At 46.0% G+C, this 19,867-nt stretch overlaps 1 protein-coding gene across 1 annotated transcript in view; it reads left to right on the forward strand.

Moving 5' to 3' along the window:
- Nucleotides 1-19,867, forward strand: part of atrn (attractin) — an 80,165-nt gene that overhangs the window by 52,271 nt on the left and 8,027 nt on the right. Inside the window, exons 27-28 of the mRNA XM_053844853.1 lie at nucleotides 9,406-9,513; nucleotides 16,925-17,039. Coding sequence (XP_053700828.1) covers nucleotides 9,406-9,513; nucleotides 16,925-17,039 — 223 coding nt within the window. The remainder of the gene's footprint in view (nucleotides 1-9,405; nucleotides 9,514-16,924; nucleotides 17,040-19,867) is intronic.

The following is a 19,867-nucleotide window of genomic DNA, read 5'->3' on the forward strand; positions in this document are numbered from 1 at the left end:
TCCAAATCAGTGAGGAAGATGCAGGACTCACCTCCTCGCTATGTTTGCTACATTCTGGTGTGAAAACCAGGTTTTGTATTTGCATCTTTTAAGGACAAATATGTCAGTTCCCCTGGCCAGACAAGGTAATGTCCATTGCTTAAGAAAAGTAAAATAATAATAAAGGATATTCGGTGCCAGATACTGAACAAGAATCAGGATTTCCTCCATTTTTGTCTGACAGGAAGAATGAAGCTGTCAGGAGGCATGAGGACGTCACATCAAATTAGTTTTGGAATCATCTGTGGTGAGGAGGATCCTCTCGCTGGTGTTTGTCTACCCACCGCACACACTCCAGTCCCCGAAGCAGATGGCTGAAAGTTAATGCAGTTCATTCTTGAGCGGGATAGAAAGGGAGGGAAAAAAAAAAACCCTCCACTGTTGCTTTGCAGCTGCTGCCATCTCACATCTCACACGTTTCTTCGGTAATACATAATAATTTTGCAATCATGATAATGCCCTGCAATCTTGAGCTTCACTGCCTCTGCCCCTCAAAAACATTCTCTCCCTCATTCAGAAGCTCCTACTCCGCCTGAATACTGTGGTTGGAGCGTGAGCGATGGAGCCATGGATGTGTGGACGTGATTTCTCACTTATTAGAAATAAAGATTGTGTTGCCTTGGTAACCCCAGATGACACCCTCATGTTGATTTGCTTGTAGTTTCAGAGCCCCAAAATGCCACAGTCGTATGTTGCCCCTCATCATGCCTGCGGGCGTCGAGCATCGACGCCTCATGTTTCTGCTTTACGGTCTCGACACACTGCAGCCCTTCCTCTTGTTTTCCTTTCGTTCCTTCTCTGTTCTTCTGCTATTTTTCAAAGGTTATCAATCATGTATTGGAGTTCACTGATCTGTTTCTCATCACCTTTTATTTCAGGCTTCTAAAAGCAGATTGTGCGATGTCTTTCTGCTGCTCGCCGTGTCCTCTCTTGGGTGCTGCACTGTGAATCTGTGTGAGGGAAATTTGTAAATGTACAAGGAGAACAGTAACTCTGACTATCGGTCTTGGGCGAACTTGTCGGAATTTCTGTGGAAGGCTTCTGTCCTGGCTCTCTCTTTCTTCCGCTGTTGCTTTCTCAGGTACTCCGCTCCTGGCAACATTGGCAGCCGTTGTTTGAGGTCACCTTGTAGCGCCTCCATTCTTTTTCCTTTTCTCATCCCTGGCCATTGTTTTCTCAAGCACTGCCTTTCCTTCTCAAGCTGTTGTGTTGTGCTGTGTCCTGGACATGGCTTCTCCTGCAACATGAGGTTCTATTATCCCACCTGCCTGTCTAGGTTTCTTCGACAACACCTTTTCAACCACAGCTGTGCAAGGTCTGCACCAATGTCTTGCTGATCTGACCTACAGTAGGGGTGTGTGTAACGCTGGTGGCTCCTGGAGCTGCCCATGTGTCCTTCTGCTTCAGACACAGCCTGAATCTTACTGTGGTGTCTGCAAGTTCCCTGACAGTCTTCCTCAGAGCCTCTGGTTCCTCTGCTAAAGCAGCCAGTCCTGCATATCTTTCCACACAATTGATGGCCTATTCCCATGAACGTTCTGTCTCAAGGTCGTGGCACCAGCTGGTTGAGTATCCGACTTAAGTCCACTCGCATTTTCCCAACCCTGGACTGGAGGGCGCAGATCTACTGCTGCGAGTTTGTCCGTCTGTTTCTCTTGGTTTCATCCTCCAGTGTTGCTGCCAGGCGTCTCTGCTCTGGGTTGCTCCTAACTTCACTTTTGTCTGGACCAGTGCATCTGTGCAGAGACTGTTCCTGAGTGCATAACTAATAATATCAAGTGCAGTTATGATGAGTTGCCTTGAGGAGGGATAATCAGAGTGAGCTGCTTGCTGCCAGTTCAAGGTCCTTCAAGTAGACTGAGTCTCACAGCAGTGTTTTGCCACTTCAGTTTTCTCATGGACCGAGTTGAGTAGGTGTTGAGAGATGGAGTTTATTCATCTGCAAAGTGATTTTCTACAGTCGTCCAAGACCTTTCGACGGACCTCTTGGAACATGCTAATGGATTTTCTTTTCCCTTTGTCTGGTCCCTGAAACCCAAGTCTTTTTAACATTATTTCACTTTCAGTCGTCCATCCAACTCACCTCTGAAGTACATTCCACCCCCCCCGCTTGTTGGCAATATGGCTGAGTAGATCAACTTTTTCCTTGCCTACCTTACCTTCACTTCCTTTAAATATTTGTTATCCAAACTAAAACCTCCTGCCCTCGGGTCTGAGCCACAGGGAGCGAGGCAGTGTGGATACTCGACCTGGTGACAGTCAAGCTTCTGCACAGCTCCGAGAAGCCATTGTGCTTCACTCAATCGATCGTACATCACACAGCTCCATCCATCTGTCTCTGTCAGAGCCTCCCTGGTGCTCTACCGTCCCTGGTCCCTCAAACAGGTTGCAGTCATTCTTGAGGGTTTTTCTCTTGGCACAAAAGTGAAAATGTTGAACCAAACCAGCAAACGTTGAACAAGAAAGCCTCCATGTCAAAAGGTGCCCTCTGCACTGAAAGTGGAGTCCACCAGTCCACCCCTGAACGCTGTGAAGGAGTGTACGACCTGTTGGTGAAGGTCAACCGTGGCTGTCTTGCAGAGTCACCATCGCTCTCCACACTCTTGAGTCGTTCCAACCACGTGCACCATGTCAGCCCCTCCATGTCGCTGACGCTGAAGTGGCTTTCTGCAGCTTCTTGCATGTTCAAATTCCCCTGCTGAGGTCTGACCTGATATTTCTTGCTGAAAAGCCTCTTTAAATGGGTCAAAAACCCCACCCCTGATGTGGGTAGTTTCCAGCTCACATCAACGCCAGGATTTTTCTTGACTGCGCTCATCATTTATCTCATGGACATATTTCCCACTGTACTTGTTTACTGGTTGGTGTGATATGGCACGTAAGCCGTATGGATTGATTCATAATGCTTTCATTTTTTAGAACCATGGTCAAATGCACGACACGGTGAATAAAGGGAATATGGAAGGAACACGACTACATCAATGTGAGGAGGTTAAAGAGGCATGTAGATGTATGTATATGATGGCAGAGTGGAAGCGACTGTGCATTCACAGATGCACGATGCTGTAGCCCCTGAACATTAACTGAGGCAGTTAATATGCTGAGGGAGTCACAGTTTCAAGTTCTCTCCCGAGGTCAACACTCACGGCGCAGAACAAATAGCCTGTATTTCTGTAGTGATCAATTCTGGGGAGAAGGGAGTTGTGGGAGTGCAGCGGGCTGTCGTCACTTTTGATGACTGTACACACACGCGCACGCACAAACAGAGCACACTCGCACACACAGGAGGCTGAGAAGGCACTTAGATTTCATCAGATTAGGTTTGAGGAACTCGATAGCAAGTGGATACTTGGCAACAACTGGATCGTCCCTGAAATATGTGTTTTCTGTAATAATGCAATTATTATTGACCTACAAATGTTTTACCGTCATCATTAGGTGCCTAGCATTAGCATTTCAAAGGGTGTGATGGCTGGTGCTGGAACGTGCTCCGGAATCCTCATATACTCATCTGTTCCTTGCCATCATTTCATTTGCAATCGGTTCATAACTTTCCCACTTCTTTTGCCCACAGACAGACAAACGCCCTGTTGTCATCTAGACACGACAGGATCTCGCTTAGTCCAGCACTGTGCTGAGTCTGCTTTCCAATAAATGTAGTTTTAGTTTAGTGAGGAGTTAACTTGCGATAAATGGCAAATTAATCACGCATTTTATATCTGTTCTAATTGTAACATAAAGGATGAGTTTATCAACACAAGAGTGGCCAATTTTTACAGCCTGAAATCAGATGAAATTAGAGGCTTTTTATTGACCCTTGCAGCACTCAAAATGCGCTGTTTTCGCCTGCGTGTCCACAGCTCTGCCAACAGAGTGGATCTCCTGCAGGTCTGGAATCGAGAAGCAGCCGCTGAGACCAGCAGTGGTGTTGAAACTTTGCACACGCAGGCGAAAACGACGCATTTTTAGGGCTTTAATGTGAATAATGTAATGTGAGACGCTGTCTCCAGACAAAGAGCGTTCGGCTCAAAAGTCCGACATGAGCACAAGTGAGACGGGTTTTGGCCGCGGACTTGGTCCCGGCTGGAGAGCTGCACCTTGTCTATTGTGAGAGCAGCGGGGATCAATCAAGACGCTCCTTATAACGCAGCTTGCTTCTGCCATTTCCTCACTCTCGATGCTGGACCCTGTTTTCAAAACTAGTTTTCAAAAGCGTTTTTAAGCCGGTGCACCACTGACCTGTCCACAGCGCAGACAGCACCACTGAACCTTATAGACCGCTGCGGCTTATGTTTGAACGAGATTTTCCTTCTTAAATTTCGTGGGTGCTGCTAATATTCCGTTGCACTCTATCGTCCGGAATTACGGCACTTACAGCGCTATGCTGTTAGCATGTTGGTGAGCCTCTACAGAGCTGCTGAGGTTACTGTTAAGTATGTAATTGACAGTATCAGTTACGCTGGGTTGTTGGACTAAACAAACGTTTGCATGAAGAAAACATTATTGGCCACTGTGGTGTTGAGAACATCTTCCTTTCAGTTACATTTAGAACAGATGCAAAATGCGTGATTAATTTGCTATAAACATGAGTTAACTCAGCTTCATTGTGATCAGTTGAGATTAAAAATTTGAATCTGTTAACAGCCCAAATTCAGAACCAACTTGGTAAACATTTTAAGACGATTTCATGTTGCAGATTTCTGAACAGTTGCAGACCCGGTCACTGACCCTTTAAATGCGTAATGATGATGATGTGGTGAAGGTTGTTGTGTTGGTGAAAGACGGCTGGTCACGTTTCTTTTGTTTATTCAACCATTTTCACCAAATTGTTGTTTAACGTGATCTTGTTCTCTCCAAATCTCCCTTTAGATTTTGTCCTAGCCGCGGTAATGACCAGCTTTCCATCCTTCACTTCTTGAAACAACATAATTTGTACTTCCACTTTTGCCTTTAATGGATTATTGATTGGCATTGTGATGGAGCCACTAAGTGGGAGTGGCGTTGGAGTGGACAGCAGGAGGCAGGTGCTTTGGGAATCATAGGGAGAACGTGATGGGAAGAGGGAAAGAAGCTATCGTTGGAGAGCCAGTGAATGAGGGATCAAAGTCTTCCCGCTTGTCAGTATTCACAGCGTGTGTTCTCCCCCAATCTATCTGGCGGAAAGATGGCAAGATGAACAGCGAGGGAAGCAGCAAGCTACTGACATTGTCTCTCACACAAAGATTTCCTTTTCCCCCTCTCGCTTCCTCTCCTCCAATCAGGGCCAGGCCTTGTTGAGAGCTTTTTCCCCATCCTTTCTTATACAGATTAATAAATAAGTAAACAGATGAACAATGTAAGTTTTGATGGTTGGATGGGCATTTGTGTTTTTTTTATTATTATGGCTCATGTACGTCTGTTCTCCTCCCTGTGGATATTCCGGGCCTTTCAGCTCCCTGTCTCAGGGGCAAGCTTGTTTGAAAGCCTCCGTCTAGATTCCTGCCGTAATGCTGTTTTCTCTGGCCAGTGTTCTCGATCACTCATGGCTTTCCAGCAATATTTTCATTATTTCACTCCAGTTTTCCTTCTTTTTCCCCCCCCAACAAAACCAGCACGGCCTCGTATGTTCCCACATTATTACCAAGTTATTTTAAATGTGCAAATCCATCTCCTTCAACTTAAAATGCCATTATTTTCAATCGCTACTTCATCTGTTTCCCCCGTAATCCATTGTTTTTGCATGGATTATACCCATATATAACAAGGAGAACGTCTAGCGGACACACACAACGCCGTGTTTACGTCTTCCTGTCTAACACACTCCTGTCAACCCTTGCAGCTGTGTTTGCTGTCAGGTGTGTTGCCATCCAAACCGTCCACAGATATGATCGATAAACCTTGTAGATTACCGCAGCTGTTTTTATCGGGCGATCACACAATATATATTAACTTTGTTTACGTAACTTGAACTGTTAACATGCGCAGGATGGCTCAGGCCACTTGTGTGCACATCAGTCACCGCGGCGCCCCGAACAATAACACACACAAACACCCTTCGGGAAACTAAGAGCCAATTTGAGAGAGTAGGCGATTGCACTCTAACTCCTATTCCGTCTGGTTATCATGGCTGCGCGCAGCCCTGGACAGCAGCTGCCTACTTTGAGCACAGTATAATGAGATTTGTGCAAATTGGATCCTCCGTAGTAACGCTTTCAGGAGCCTGGGTTTTTTTTCCCCCCCGAATCCTCCCCAGCCTTTTTTCGGAGTGTTAGCTCTGTGTGCATGTTTAAAGAAGAGAAGAATAGTTGGAGATAAATGTGGAATTTAAATGGGTTTCTACCACATGCTACTTGTTTTAATGATTCTTAAAACTGAGAAATTCCAGTAATGGTGTTTTATGTTCCGCATGAATGAAGTTTTTTTAAGACGTGCCCTTTGCTACCCCAAGTCTTCAGATTCCGACCTAATAAATGTATACACAGAGCAACAAACACTCATGACCAACCTGTTTTGAGGGCCGCCGCAGTTTCCAAAAATCCTGGCAGAAACCCTGTAGTGTCCAAGGTGCCTTTTGTTTGCGCTTCGTTTCATCACTTTTGACACAATTGGTGGCAGGTTTGTCATTTTGGTTGCCTCATCTCTCTATACATGAGCAGGAGTTCAGCCAGACCAGTGGAGATCCTTCAGCTGTGTTGCCACTGTGGCGAGAACAAACATGTTTGGATGACTGGAAACAGTTGAAAAAATGTTTGATGACAAGAGAAAAGTTATTACTAGACATATAAATGCTAGTCTTATAGTCTCCAGTAGGCACTTCGGTCTTCCTTCTGCCAGAGTTTCTTCCTCCTCTCTTGTTACTTTTCTCTCTCGTGGTAATTCATCAAAGCCGTTGAACATCTTGATTCAGGTTAATGACACTTTGCCTTCTCACTCAATCTTTGTTGGCGTGCGGCTGCTGGCCTCGGTGATCGACTGACGGAGCTCAGTCCAGGTGTTGGGAGGAACTTTTGAAGTGAGTCAATGAAGAAAGATGGCAGCGCAATGCGATGAATAATGTATCGACAGGTTGTTTGCTGAAGAGTGTCGACTTAATGTTTACCAGAAGACTCAGACTCTTCCATCTGCTCTACATCCATTTAATCAAATTCTTATCTGATCTTCAAGGAAACTCGGCTCGCAAGGATATTTTTTTCGCATACAGATTGCTTCTTCTTATTGCGTTCGGCAGACTGATGTATCAGTCTCTGCTGCTCCTTGCATCAGTCCGAATCTGGGGAATTCATGTCAGATCTCTGAGACTGAAGTTCCTTGGGTTTATTGCTTGGATTTGCGTTTCTCTCACACTGAAGTGAAGACAGACGAGCCAGCAAGAGCTCGACGTTGAGTTGAACGTTACAAGACATTAGGGGAAGCTGGTGCTAAATACCCCATGTTAGCAAGTCGCAACACCCGGCGGTCTGATCACGACAATCAGAATCAGAATCAAATTTATTGCCATGGTCAGCGGGGAGCCCACTAACTAGGAAAGTGTTTTGGAATAACATGCAGTCAAAAAAAAACAACAAGGCTGTTCAGGAATTCAACAGTGTGACGGCCAAGGGGAAGAAGCTGTTCCTGTGACGGGAGGTTCTGGTCTGGATGGACCGTAGCCTCCTGCCAGAGGGAAGAGGAACAAACAGTCCATGTCCAGGGTGAGAAGGGTCGGCTCTGATCCGACCTGCACGTCTCTGGGTCCTGGAGACATACAGGTCCTGAAGAGGTGGCAGGCTGCAACCGATCACCTTCTCAGCAGAACGTACGATGCGCTGCAGTCTGCTCTTGTCCCTGGAGGTGGCACTGTTGTACCAGACAGTGATAGAGGAGGTGAGGATGGACTGGATGATGGCCGTGTAGAACTCCACCAGCAACTTCGTTGGCAGTCGTTGTTTTCGTAGCTGCCTCAGGAAGTACATTCTCTGCTGGGCCTTCCTGATGAGGGACCTGATGGTCGGCTCCCATTTGAGGTCCTCAGTGATGGTGGTTCCTAGGAAGCAGAAGGAGTCTACAATAGGAATAGGTAAACCAGCCAACATGAACAAACTAAGCAGCACATTTGTGGTGACGTCTTTCAGATCTTTAATATATTCTAAAGAACTGTAAGCTGTCCCTTATGAAACTCAGCAATCCAGTATTTCAATTTAGTACATGCTCCGCCCTCTGATGGACTTCTCTATTGGTTTATACCTTCTAAAGCATCATCTTTGCCCTGAGATTTACGTTTTTGCCCGGTGAATCCAATGGGAAAACGCTGGGATGACACCCCAGAACCAGCATTCTTACCCCTGTTCCAACAACTTACCGGTCTTCTGACCGCAAACCGTACACCACCGCCAGGCCTCGACGCCCTCATGAGGCGGTGCATGGCTCATCTCCAGTCTGCCATTTTGAAGCTCCACTTTTGTCGCTATTTAATTTGCTGCAACTTCTGAGACGTGGGAGAAGTCGCTTTGGTGGCTGGAAACCAGCGACCACTCAAGTGGCGTTTGGTGTGAACGTCGCTGAAGACATCAACGGCAGCTGATCATTGAGCGAATAAAGCATCACACCCTCTCGAGCACAGGCGCCATTTACCTCGCTGGAACCTTGACATGTGATATTCATCCCCTTCCTGCTGATATCAGGTGATAGGACGGATCGAGCCGAAATGGTGCTGGAATGTAAATCCTGGCTTGAAAGCAGCGATGGTGTCCGGCGTCCACCCCCTGGAGGAGATGATGAATTCATGTATAACTGACGCAAAGAACATGGATCCCACCAATCGACTCTTTGGAGGTGGCAGTTGGTCTGCCCCCCTCCTTTATTGGATTTTCCTGGCCGTTTCTGTGACTCCGTCTTGACTCTTTGTTTAATTTGATTGATTCTGTGTGATTACAGGCGTACAATTATGCCAAAGTGCTACGCTTGCAAGAGAGATATCAATAACCCGAATCAATAGGCTCGCAGGGTGGCGGAATAATTGTAGGCTGTTACTGTACATGCTCTATGACTCACTGGGATTACGCGACTTCTTTTGTCGGTGAGGCTGTAGTTGGTGACAGGAACAGACTCTCGTGGCTGATTTTAGTTTTCTGCACTGGGTGGCTCCACTCTGTCTCAGAGGTGAGGAGCTCAAGTCATCCGAGAGGAACTCAGAGTTGGTGGATGGTCAGGCTTGTGTTTAGGAAGCCTCTCCGTCTTCGCTTCAGGTCACACCCAGGACATGCCAGGGAGCATGACTCGGGCTGGGCCCGGATAAGCCTCCAAACAAGAAGGAAAGTCTGGATCAGGGACAAAAAAGATGGATGTGAACGACCAGCATTTACCTTCCCTCCACTTTGAAATCTTAAATTGTGTTTCTCTTCTTCACAGCAACTGCTGAGGGAGATGCAGCAGATGGCCAGTCGGCCTTTCGCCACCATCAACGTCGCCTTGGAGACAGACGAGGAGCCGCCTGACCTAATAGGTGGCAACGTCAAGGTCAGCTGATCTTTTTTCTTTTTTTTTTGCACCTGAGATCAGACATTTTTTGTGACGCTCAATCCTCAAAGATGTTTGTCCTCCTCCAGAAAATGTGGAGAAGCAATAATACAGCATTCCCTTTCAGACCGTCTGACTGTCCTTGGCGATCGAGGCTGGCATTATTTTGGTAATGGGACTTTCAGCAGTGGCTGTACAGACCTGCCCCTCAGTGATCTAACTTCCTGGATTAAGTGTTGGGCAAAGTGTCTTTTTTTTAAATTATGTAATTACGCATGTGGTGATAGTGAGCAGCAGAAGCACCGACTGGTGTTCAGGATGGCTGAGGCTACAGAGTGGAGTGAGGGTGATGCAAACCTTGGAGTTGCTCTGAAACACTGAACAGATGTTGCTGTGCAGTGCGAAGAACCAAAGAAATGTTTTCTAAGTCCTGCAGCTCTGAGCTGAGGCGTCTTGTGGGTCATGTGAAGGGCCCCCTGTCTTTCATTTACTTTACTTTACTGAGGATTTTTCTTGCTACAAACTGCAAGCTGGGGTTGATAAATAATCTGTAGTTAAACACAAGTTGAATGAGGCAATGGGTATTGTGTAGTGAAGTTGTAAAATGGGTATTAGGTCCTGTTTTTGAAGGTTTTGAGTAAGGATTCCACACTGATATTTGCTCCGTCTGTCTGGCCATTGGTGGCTGACACAAGTTCTCCTGGTGTGCGTCATGGATGATGACTTCTAAGGCAGTCATCTGGAGCTCAAAGATAGCTGTGTCAAGAGGAAGAGGTTCTGAGCCAGATGTTGCTTGGAACTTCAATCCGAGAGGGAAACGAAACCCTCTTGGGTGTTAAAATCAGAGATGCCGGGAAAGTTCAAGTCCCCGCAGTGTTTCGGCTCACTGTTCTGGACTTAAATAAGTCAGACAAAAGAGTCCGTCAATGAAAAAGAGAAGCTTTGTCGACTTTGAAGCCCTTCCAAGGCAGCACTGGATTGAGATCACGGATAACATCAGTTAAAAAAACTGGTTCAAGTCCAAGGGAGCTGGCTCCAGAACATCCTAGCTGCAGATCATTCAAAGCTGGGATGGACTCACAACTTAACAAGGTGCCGGACTTCCTCCATCAGTGTTTGCTCAATTTCTTCGTCGAGATAAACAGAGCTGATTTGAAGAAAACCTGTTTGGAATTTGCCAAGCGTGGCACCGTGATATGTTGATTTACCTCGAGCAATGAGAGTGAACTTTGTGGATTGTGACCAGTGCAGTTTAGAGGAGCTGGTCAGTCACTTCATCTGTGTAGCCATGTGGAGGTTTCGAGGGTAGACAGGCCGGCGGACTGGTGACTGGCACGGCCGACCTCTGCATGCAGATGCAGGGCAGAACTAAACGGCCGCTTCAGCACTTTGGCTGAGGAGCGCTCTGCTTTGACAGTGGCCATGCCTCCAGGGACATGACTCTTTTGCACAAGGTTATTCCAACTGAGGCGACCAAGCCCCTCAGGCATATTACCCACTAATCCTCCTCTCTCCTCCTCATGCCCTCTTCCCTCCTCTGTCCATCCTCTTCACTAATCCCAACAACTCTAATTTTTCCATACAAGTTCATGTTCTAACAGAAACTTTTAACTGGAGTCCATTATGATGACGTGGGTGGAATGTATTTTGAAGTATTATTCAGTGATGTACTGTAGTTCTATGGCGTTCATCCCAACTGGCTCCTCATCCTTCTACTTGACACGCCCTTTCACCTACTTCCTCACCTTTCACAGTAGCCATGTAGTAACCCGCGAAATCTCTTTCCATAACTGATGGTTGGTTGTGTGGCATTTGAACTATGTCAGAGGCTGCAGTGGAGGCATTGTGGTGCTCTTCCCTGGTCATCATGCAGCAACCAGCTACTGAAACTAGTGTTGCACTAGGTTCTTGCTGAATGTATCTGTATTGCACGGCTCACAAATTATAATACTTCCTTCCATCCCAGATGATGTTCTTTTTGAATATCGATTCCACTACTACCACAAACCCCACTGCTTCTCAGACTTGAACAAGATTCCACCGGATGTTAACATGACTCACCCAAAATCCCTCACCAGTGCTGCCGGATTTCCCTTCATCGTCAACAACCTTTCGTTCCTTTTCCTGTCAAATTCCTTCTTTAAAACAACCATTTAGAACATGCATGTGTGGAGAGCAACAGATTCAAAAGTGTAAAAACTGTGCTACAATATGGGAGTGGGGCGTGTGACGCATTTGCGTTTGTTGTGTTTAAACACTCAAAGGCCACAAGATGCCGTGCGTTAACCAATCAGAGACCACATTTTCAGCCCTGATGCATCAACGTGAAGAAGGGACTCGCTGAGATGGCGTCCATTTTTTTTCTTTGCTATACGTCCATTGTTGACTTGCAGGCTGGGGAAATCATTTTAATCGCCGTAAATCTGCAACTGCTCGGGAGAGAGTCGCGTTGCCAAATCGCATTGGATAACCTGCTCCTGAGGGATTCTTTCACTTACTTTGATGTCTGTCTTTTAATTTTCTTCTTGGTTCTCTCAGACTTTTTTCCCCAAGATAACGGGTTACCTGGTCAGCTGTGTGGTCGGTCTGCAATTCCCCTGCTCTGTTTTGATCCTATCTGTTTATTTCTATGGGCCTTATCTGCAGTTTGTCTTTATGTCAGCTGAATCACGTGTCGCCTATGTTCTGGGCTTACGTCGGCGACTTCTCAGCGACTTCCATGGAGCTGCTGTGCGAGAAAAACTGCAGCTCGTGGTGGAAATCCTTTGTCCTCCGCCGGCCTCTGTTCTTCCTCTTCCGTGGCTTCTCGTCTGCCACCTCGACTCTTGTTTTATTGGACTCCACCTGGCCACCTTTCGTCCTCATCACCAGGGCAGGAGCAGCGCCAGAGCAGAGATCCAATTTAGATCCTTCCCCCTCTGCTTTCCCTGCCTTCACCGGCCCAGACGGCGCGCACACTGTCCTATCTCGTCCCAGCTCAGATTGAACAACTGGAAGCAGGTTCTTTGCCTTGTTTCCGCTCGGCTTTATCAAAATGTTGTTGTATTAAAAGAGGCAATCGTGGTTCACTGTAGTTGGGTACAGCACAGGGAGCTGAAGATCATTTCAGTTGTTTATAGCCTCTGTGGGACGTCCATAGTTACTCCAGCGATGAGGTATCTTCCCCTGCCTGCTGCTCAGTGGGGACGTCTGCAAAAGACCATTATTGTTATGGCGCTTTTTGTTTTTTGCCATAAAGCAACGGATGTGGAGGAATGTGAGGACGCATGAGAAATCACAGGGAGTAAAAAGAGGTGAAGCATCGAGTCGTGTGAGTGTGGAACCGGAGCAGCCTGGTGGTCTCTCTCCCTGTCACTGACGCTCACAGCATGTGAACGCTGAAACAAAGTGACACAGCACTCCCTAACTGTCCGTCTAATGAAAACAAAATGATTTTCTAATGTAATAAGCATCTAATAACTGGTGCTGCTTGCTCCCGAGTATACTCAGCACTGTAGCTGCGTGAGTTTCATTTGACCCATCCAGTGCATGTGCACTTTATGCATCATGGGAACACTTTTTTTCAGCGTTTTTTCTTCTTTCAGAAACAGTTTGAATTGTTTCTGTGGCACTGACTGACTATCAACACTCTAGAAGCATGAGGCAGACTCACCGTTTGTCTGCTTGGGTTGTCAGCATAAACACATACAGGCGACAGCATTATGACCGTCATGAGAGTCAAAGCTCATGATCGCATCTTTCACATGATGTTTTAATGCTCTGTATAGGACGAACAATCTAGGAGTTGCTGTCCACCCGGATGTGAGGGCCGACCTACTGAGGACCACCGCAGCAGCAGAGCAAGACAAATAGCCCCCTCTGTTTTTGCCTATCTCCTGAAGAATCAACCCCAAAAAACAGGATAGAGCTCTGTTTTTAATTCTTGCCTTTGCAGTTCCAGCCTCAGGTCCATGATTTAAAGTGATTGTCTTAACTGTGGCCAGGTCTGCATGGGCATGTGTGGGCCCAGCTGTGATCCTACGTGTGGGTCGCATTACCCAAAGTAATTAAAAGAAACCTGTGGCAGCTCTGCCTGGCCGGTGTAGATAAGTGGCGTAGGAGGTTTGTGGAGGTGCAGGCTCACACGCGCACAAAGAGAATCGCGGCGGGGGAATGTTATTAGCATGCAGCCTCTGAACACCACAACATCATGGGAAAATGTAAAGGAGGGTTAATTGAAATTTTCAAGGTGTTGTGTTTTCTCCCTTCTGTTTTTGTGACCAGTCGCTGAAACTACACCGCGAGCGCGCCTGAGACGATAAATCATGTTTTGCGAATGCAGTTTTTTTTTTTTGCCAGAAAAGGAGAATGGATCACCTGAGCTCTGGTGGAAATTGAGGTTGCAATTACCATCCTGAACAAGGCCTTCTGAATATCCAGGCGATCCTTCCGCTGTGCCCACTTGAAGAGCCGCGAGGCCCCTTTTCAAAAATGCATTGCCTGTTCCAGGCCCTGAAGTTGTCGCACAAAGTGCCAGCTCAGCTGAATTCAAACAAGCAAGTGCACAGGTGAGAACAGATGGAACACCTGGTGACAATTATCAGGTCACAAAAGTGTGATATTAAAAGACTTCACACTTCCTGCATCGCTCCGGAGGTGATGGGGTGTATATGATCAATCGCGTGTTCCCGTCGTGGCACGCTTGTACTGCAGCGGGTTCTGTCACACTCTTGTCACACTCTGGACTGAAGTGCGGTGTCGATTATCCGTCCTGATATGTTAGCGTGACTTTGTTTTTTTCCCCTTTCACAATGAAAATGGGTGAATTCATCAAACATGTATGTAAACTGAAGCTATGACCTTTTCCTTTTCATCATGGCGTTTGGTTTCAAAAGGTCAGTTGCGGCTTGTGTGACGTGAAAGTACCTGTCCTGCCCCTTGGTTCCGTGGAGCTCTGAGAGGAATATTTTTCTTTCAAATCCGACCAGTATGTTTCCATCTGAACGGCTGCAGTTTTAACATTTCGCCGTTTGGATCAGCATCTCTGAAAATTGCAAAGCTCAGTGGCGTGGACCAAACACAGACCTCACAATAACCTTTTCATTTTGAAGTGCAGTTAGGAAAACACTCTTATTCTCCCACTGTCCGTCCCTGGTCATTTATAGCCCCTTTATACAACTAACTAAAGATTCCCAGAACTGAGAGTCAGAAGCTCATTGCTTTGATCATCATAAAAAAGTGTCTTGTTCATAATAATAAGCCAAAAAATGTAATATGAAAATCAGCCACTGAGCTTATATTGTGTCTAAATATCAACGTACTTTATCTGTTGACTTGATTCCTGTTGTAATATTCTGAGCATCGGCCTCCTTATGAGCCTATATTCGAGTCTTCTATCCTCCTTCACTCAGACTTGTGTTGACTTTCTGTGGGAATGTTTCTTAACTGACTGGTTCTTTTAAGTTTGTCCACTTCCTTTGGTGTCAAGTGTTGGAGTTTGTGACATGAAATTGGTGGCGATCTTTTCTTCTGTTTGAAATTTAATTCAGAATCGCAGAGATCGTAGCGAGTCTATATACGTACGGTGCATGAAGATGAAGCATGAGGTCAGGTTCACGTTCAAGTTAACTATGGTGTGTTTAATGTGTAAATGAACCGACATTGTTGCCATGAAAACCCAATCTGCTGTGGAGCGACAGGCACACACCGGTGGGAAGATGAACAAATGAAGAATTCCCTCGCCGTTACAGTAAAGAACACACAGATGTGTTACATGCAGACGTGCACGCACACACAGCCAGGCTCCCGGGCTGACAGCCGGTGCATCCTGCTGGTAGGAAGCTAAACCTGCGAGAGACGGAGCAGAGAATGAATGTGTAAAATGGGTCAGAACCTGAATATCATTACTGCCCTGCGCCTCTTGTGTTCTGGCTGTGTGGTGTGCGCACGTTCACTGGCTCCAGGTTTCACACGACGGCAGAGCAAGTGCTTAACTCCGACATTTAGGGTTTGAACCAGGACTTTGTGACGCCGTTCAATACACGTGTTTAGCCATCAATACTGCCAACATTGATGCTACTTTAATATCTAAGGTTTCACTCACATGTATGAAACAAAACACACTGAGCTCAGAGATCCTCTGAACACGGAAAGTGGGCGGGTCTATAACTCCGCATCTCACTGGTTTATTGTCTTCTTGGTCTGGGGCTCTTTCGATAAAGAGCCGTGTTGTCACTGTCCTACGGCCCACTAAAGCAGGAGCTCCACGTATTTAACAACCAAGCATGCGGAGAGGCCATCAGCTGGTGTGGACTGACAAGGAAGTGCGGCTCGGCTGCGAGAGATTTTGGCCTTTAGTTTGGGGTTTACATGGCGCCGCAGCAAGAAGCTGCTGAAGGTTTCCTCCTGACCAATCACAGCAGAGTGGGAGTGGCTGGGTAGAGCAAGATTTCAAGCACATTTTCTCAAGCAAATATTTCAAATCAGAGTTTTTTCTGTGAAGAGCCACACACAGGTGTGTTCAATCAGGGGTCCAATTTCTTTTGAAAGGACACCCAAGTTGCCAGATGAGGTCCTCTTTCAGCAGTGGCAGCCCCTGATGGTCATGCAGAGGAGTCAGTGGAGAAACTGGCGCATGTTTTCAGAACCTTAACCTAAGAATATAGAATTCATTTGAGTTGACATGTCCTTCTAAAAACGTAAAAATGTATTATATTTATTTTTTTCCTCACCGAACTGAAGTTATTTCTACTGGGCTACACTCCAAGTTGCGACCTGTCTTTTTACGTATGGTGGTTTTTCTGGTTTCTTTCCGCCATGGCTCCATAAATTGAGGTGCTGAAGTGTGGAACACACTCAGATTGTCAACAGTCTGAAGAGCAAGTGGCTGCAATGGTGTGTGGCTCAGGAATGGAAAAAGGCAAGAGACAGATGGGTTCGCAGGAAGTGATCTGCATGCGGGCGGCGTGCTTGTGTACTTCCGATCCTAAACCCATGAATATTGTACGAAGCGACAACAACAGCAGCCGCAGATACAGCTGGTATTTACTGGATGAGCTGATCCCTACACAAGGATGAGGCTGATTCACAGGAGATGCCGGCATCACGGAGTCTGGTGGCCTGTCGGCGAGGCGCCGCACAGCTGACACAAATCTTCGCTCTCGGCCTCGCCACTTGATATCCAGTCGCACTGCAACACAGGCGGCGTTGTCGTGAAATGGTACGCCAAAGTAGAGATCCAATTTGTGCCCGCAGATCAATATGTGTAGCTCAGCAGGGGATTGGAATGTTTTCCTGCCGGCTGCATGTTGCCTCCACAAACGCAGCGGCAGCAGTAAAAAACCAGCTTTATCCGTAGCTTTGACAGTCTCCTGTTTTGACCAGGATTTGGGAGATTTGTAATGCGTAATGCGTTATCTTTTTTTCTGTACAGTCGGTTCCAAAACCCATCGCCCTGGAGCCCTGCTTCGGGAACAAAGCCGCCGTGCTCTCCATTTTTGTGCGATTACCCCGAGGAAGCGGTGGCATCCCTCCTCCAGGACAGTCTGGTGAGTCACGAAATATCTATCGCTCCATGCTGGCCATGTTGTGTCATTGGTCGCAGTGTTTCTTTATGATCGATAGAGCTTCAAAGTTTATCTTTCTGAGCAAAGATTGAAGCCGTGACTGGTCAGAAAATGGACCTTCTGCCACTGAGAATCACTTCATCAAAGGGAACATGGTGACCATGATTCTTAGCTCTTGGATTCTCTTTCCTTATTTATTTTAGTTTTTGACTCAGGTGTCCTTTGTCTATTGGTTGGGAGTTGTTTCTCGTACAGTCAGGTCCGTCATCACACTTGTATGAAAGATTGAGTGATGACGACGTATTCCCAACACAAAGCCACAAGACTGAGGTCCAAGAACATGTCCCCGAGGCCTTTCTGTTCCAGAAAGTTCTGTTTCATAACTTGATCCATCCTTGCATTCAATTCATGTCACCGCCACAGAAACCTCAACTCTCGCTACCGTTAGTTTAAGTTAAAGTTTTCGATCAGCGTACGAACACCTCAACTCACCAGGAATGACCACCATTCGTCTTCCTTTCCTCCTGGCAGGAGCTTTTCCGCCTCAGTCAGAAGAGGCAATTCTGGGTGCTATAAGTCTAGATCGGATCAGCTAGCATGAGCTCTGAATTTCCAACTTGTGATTCTAATATTATAGACGTCACCGAAACAGAAGGACTGAAGCAAAACCCTCGCCCTAGATGTCCTGCTTTCATATGGCAGGGCAACAGTTGTACATTGGCGGCTATACGTTAGCTTAGCATATAAATAACACATCCATCACGTGTGGTGTGTGACATATGTGCATTTAGTCGTCGTATGAGAATAACTTAAGACAGTGTCAGCTATTTTGTTCCGTCATATTTATTTGAAATAACTTTGAGTGGTGTTGGAAAATCTCTGAAATTTGTCCATTCCGGCCATTTTTGCTTCCATTTAGAAGTAGAGAAAAAAAGGCTAATTCAGAATTATATATTTATTTTTGGAATGTAAAACCCAACCAAGCAATACAGTGAATCAACTTGCATCTCATCGCAGTTGTCTGTCTTATAGTCGCGTCTGATGGTGACTGAAGTGGGATTTGTGTTGTGCCCGCCAAGTTATTTACCTTCATATCAAAACTGTGCGTTATTGTAAACAGTTGATCTTGTTTTTGCCCTCTTCGTTTCTAAAAATAGTTTTGTTTACAAATGATACAAAGAAATGATTGGTTAGGAACAGAACTGTTAGCTTAGCTTTTAGCCGTGTTAGCATCATTATTGGAAAGTGCTCATTTTCATCAGGTTTTATCTTCATGAAACAAGATTGCTGAGTTCTTTGAAGTGTGAGAGAAGTCAGCAGTGCACTGAAACATGATTTAAGTTTTCCTGTCTGAAAAGCAAAACAAGAATGACTGACGGTTTCCAAAAACCTGACTGGTACAAATGTTCATCCTCTTATGTAGAAATGGGGGAAATAACACCTGAGCTAAACCCCTCACTGACAGAGCAATCACCAGGGATTATGGCGGAATGTGTTGGAAACAGAGCGACAGAACGCGGCACACAGCAGAAGCTACTGGGGTCTTACTTGACAGTAAACAGAGCGTGGCAGTGATTTAAAAAAGCAGGCGCTGCTGTTCCCTCATTTCCTCCCTTGTTTCCTTTTTCTCTGTTCAGTTTTCAGTTCTGTGTGGAGCCTTTTTTTTTCCCCCCGAACGTTCCGTTTCATCCGCTTCCTCATTTCATCTTCCGTGTTGCCTCGCCTCTGTGTTCAAATGCTCCCTTTGCTCTCTCAAGTTCTGTATCTCTTTGGTTTCCCTCTTTCCTCTCCAGTCTTTGAGGTCTGGGATTTAAATCTGCTTGCTTTTCCATGTCCCACCGAGCTCTCTCTTCCTCATCCTTCTTCTCCTTTCACAGACACTCTGATAGGACTGAGAATTGAGCCCATTACTTCCTCTCATCCTCCCTTTTGTCACTTCCTCTCTTTACACTCTCATCTGTCCTTCATCTCATGTTTTTCTAAGACTGTTCTGGGGCGACTCCAGACTAAGTATTGGCTTTTCTTGAAGTTTTTCTTCAAGGACTCGCCTCAGTTGCTTTTGTTTACTGTCTTCAGTCTCCTGTCTGGGACGTGGTCCCACAAGCCTTGTCGAGCCTCAGGCCTTTATTAATGAACACAAACTCAATTTGTCCTTGCTCAAATGGCTTGGTTTGTTCCCTCTGACTGCTCTCACGCAAATCACTCCCCAGTTCTCTACATGGTGATTCAGTTAAGCCAACATTTTGCAAGCAGCTCAGGATCTAGGAATTATTTAGAGCTACACGATTATTTAATAATCATCACCTCAAGCAGGGAATTCAGTTTGTGATACACATTCTTGCTCCGATATGGGGAGACCTGTGTTTTAGGGTCGTGGGAGGAAACCAGAGGGCCTGGGAACTTGAGTAGAAAAACATGTGACAAACTCATAACCCATCCATCCATCCATCCATCAAGATAGATGGATGGATGGATGGATGGATGGATGGATGGATGGATGGATGGATGGATGGATGGATGGATGAAAAAGTTCAAGTAAGATGGGAGGAAACCAGAGGGCCTGGGAATCCGCCAAACTTGAGTAGAAAAACATGTGGCAAACTCATAACCCATCCATCCATCAAGATAGATAGATAGATGGATAGATGATGGATAGATAGATAGATGGATAGATGATGGATGGATAGATAGATAGATAGATAGATAGATGATGGATAGATAGATGATGGATAGATAGATAGATAGATAGATAGATGAAAAAGTTAAAGTAAGATGGGAGGAAACCAGAGGGCCTGGGAATCCCCCAAACT

Source organism: Synchiropus splendidus, chromosome 16, assembly GCF_027744825.2.
Source record: "Synchiropus splendidus isolate RoL2022-P1 chromosome 16, RoL_Sspl_1.0, whole genome shotgun sequence".
NCBI lineage: Eukaryota > Metazoa > Chordata > Actinopteri > Syngnathiformes > Callionymidae > Synchiropus > Synchiropus splendidus.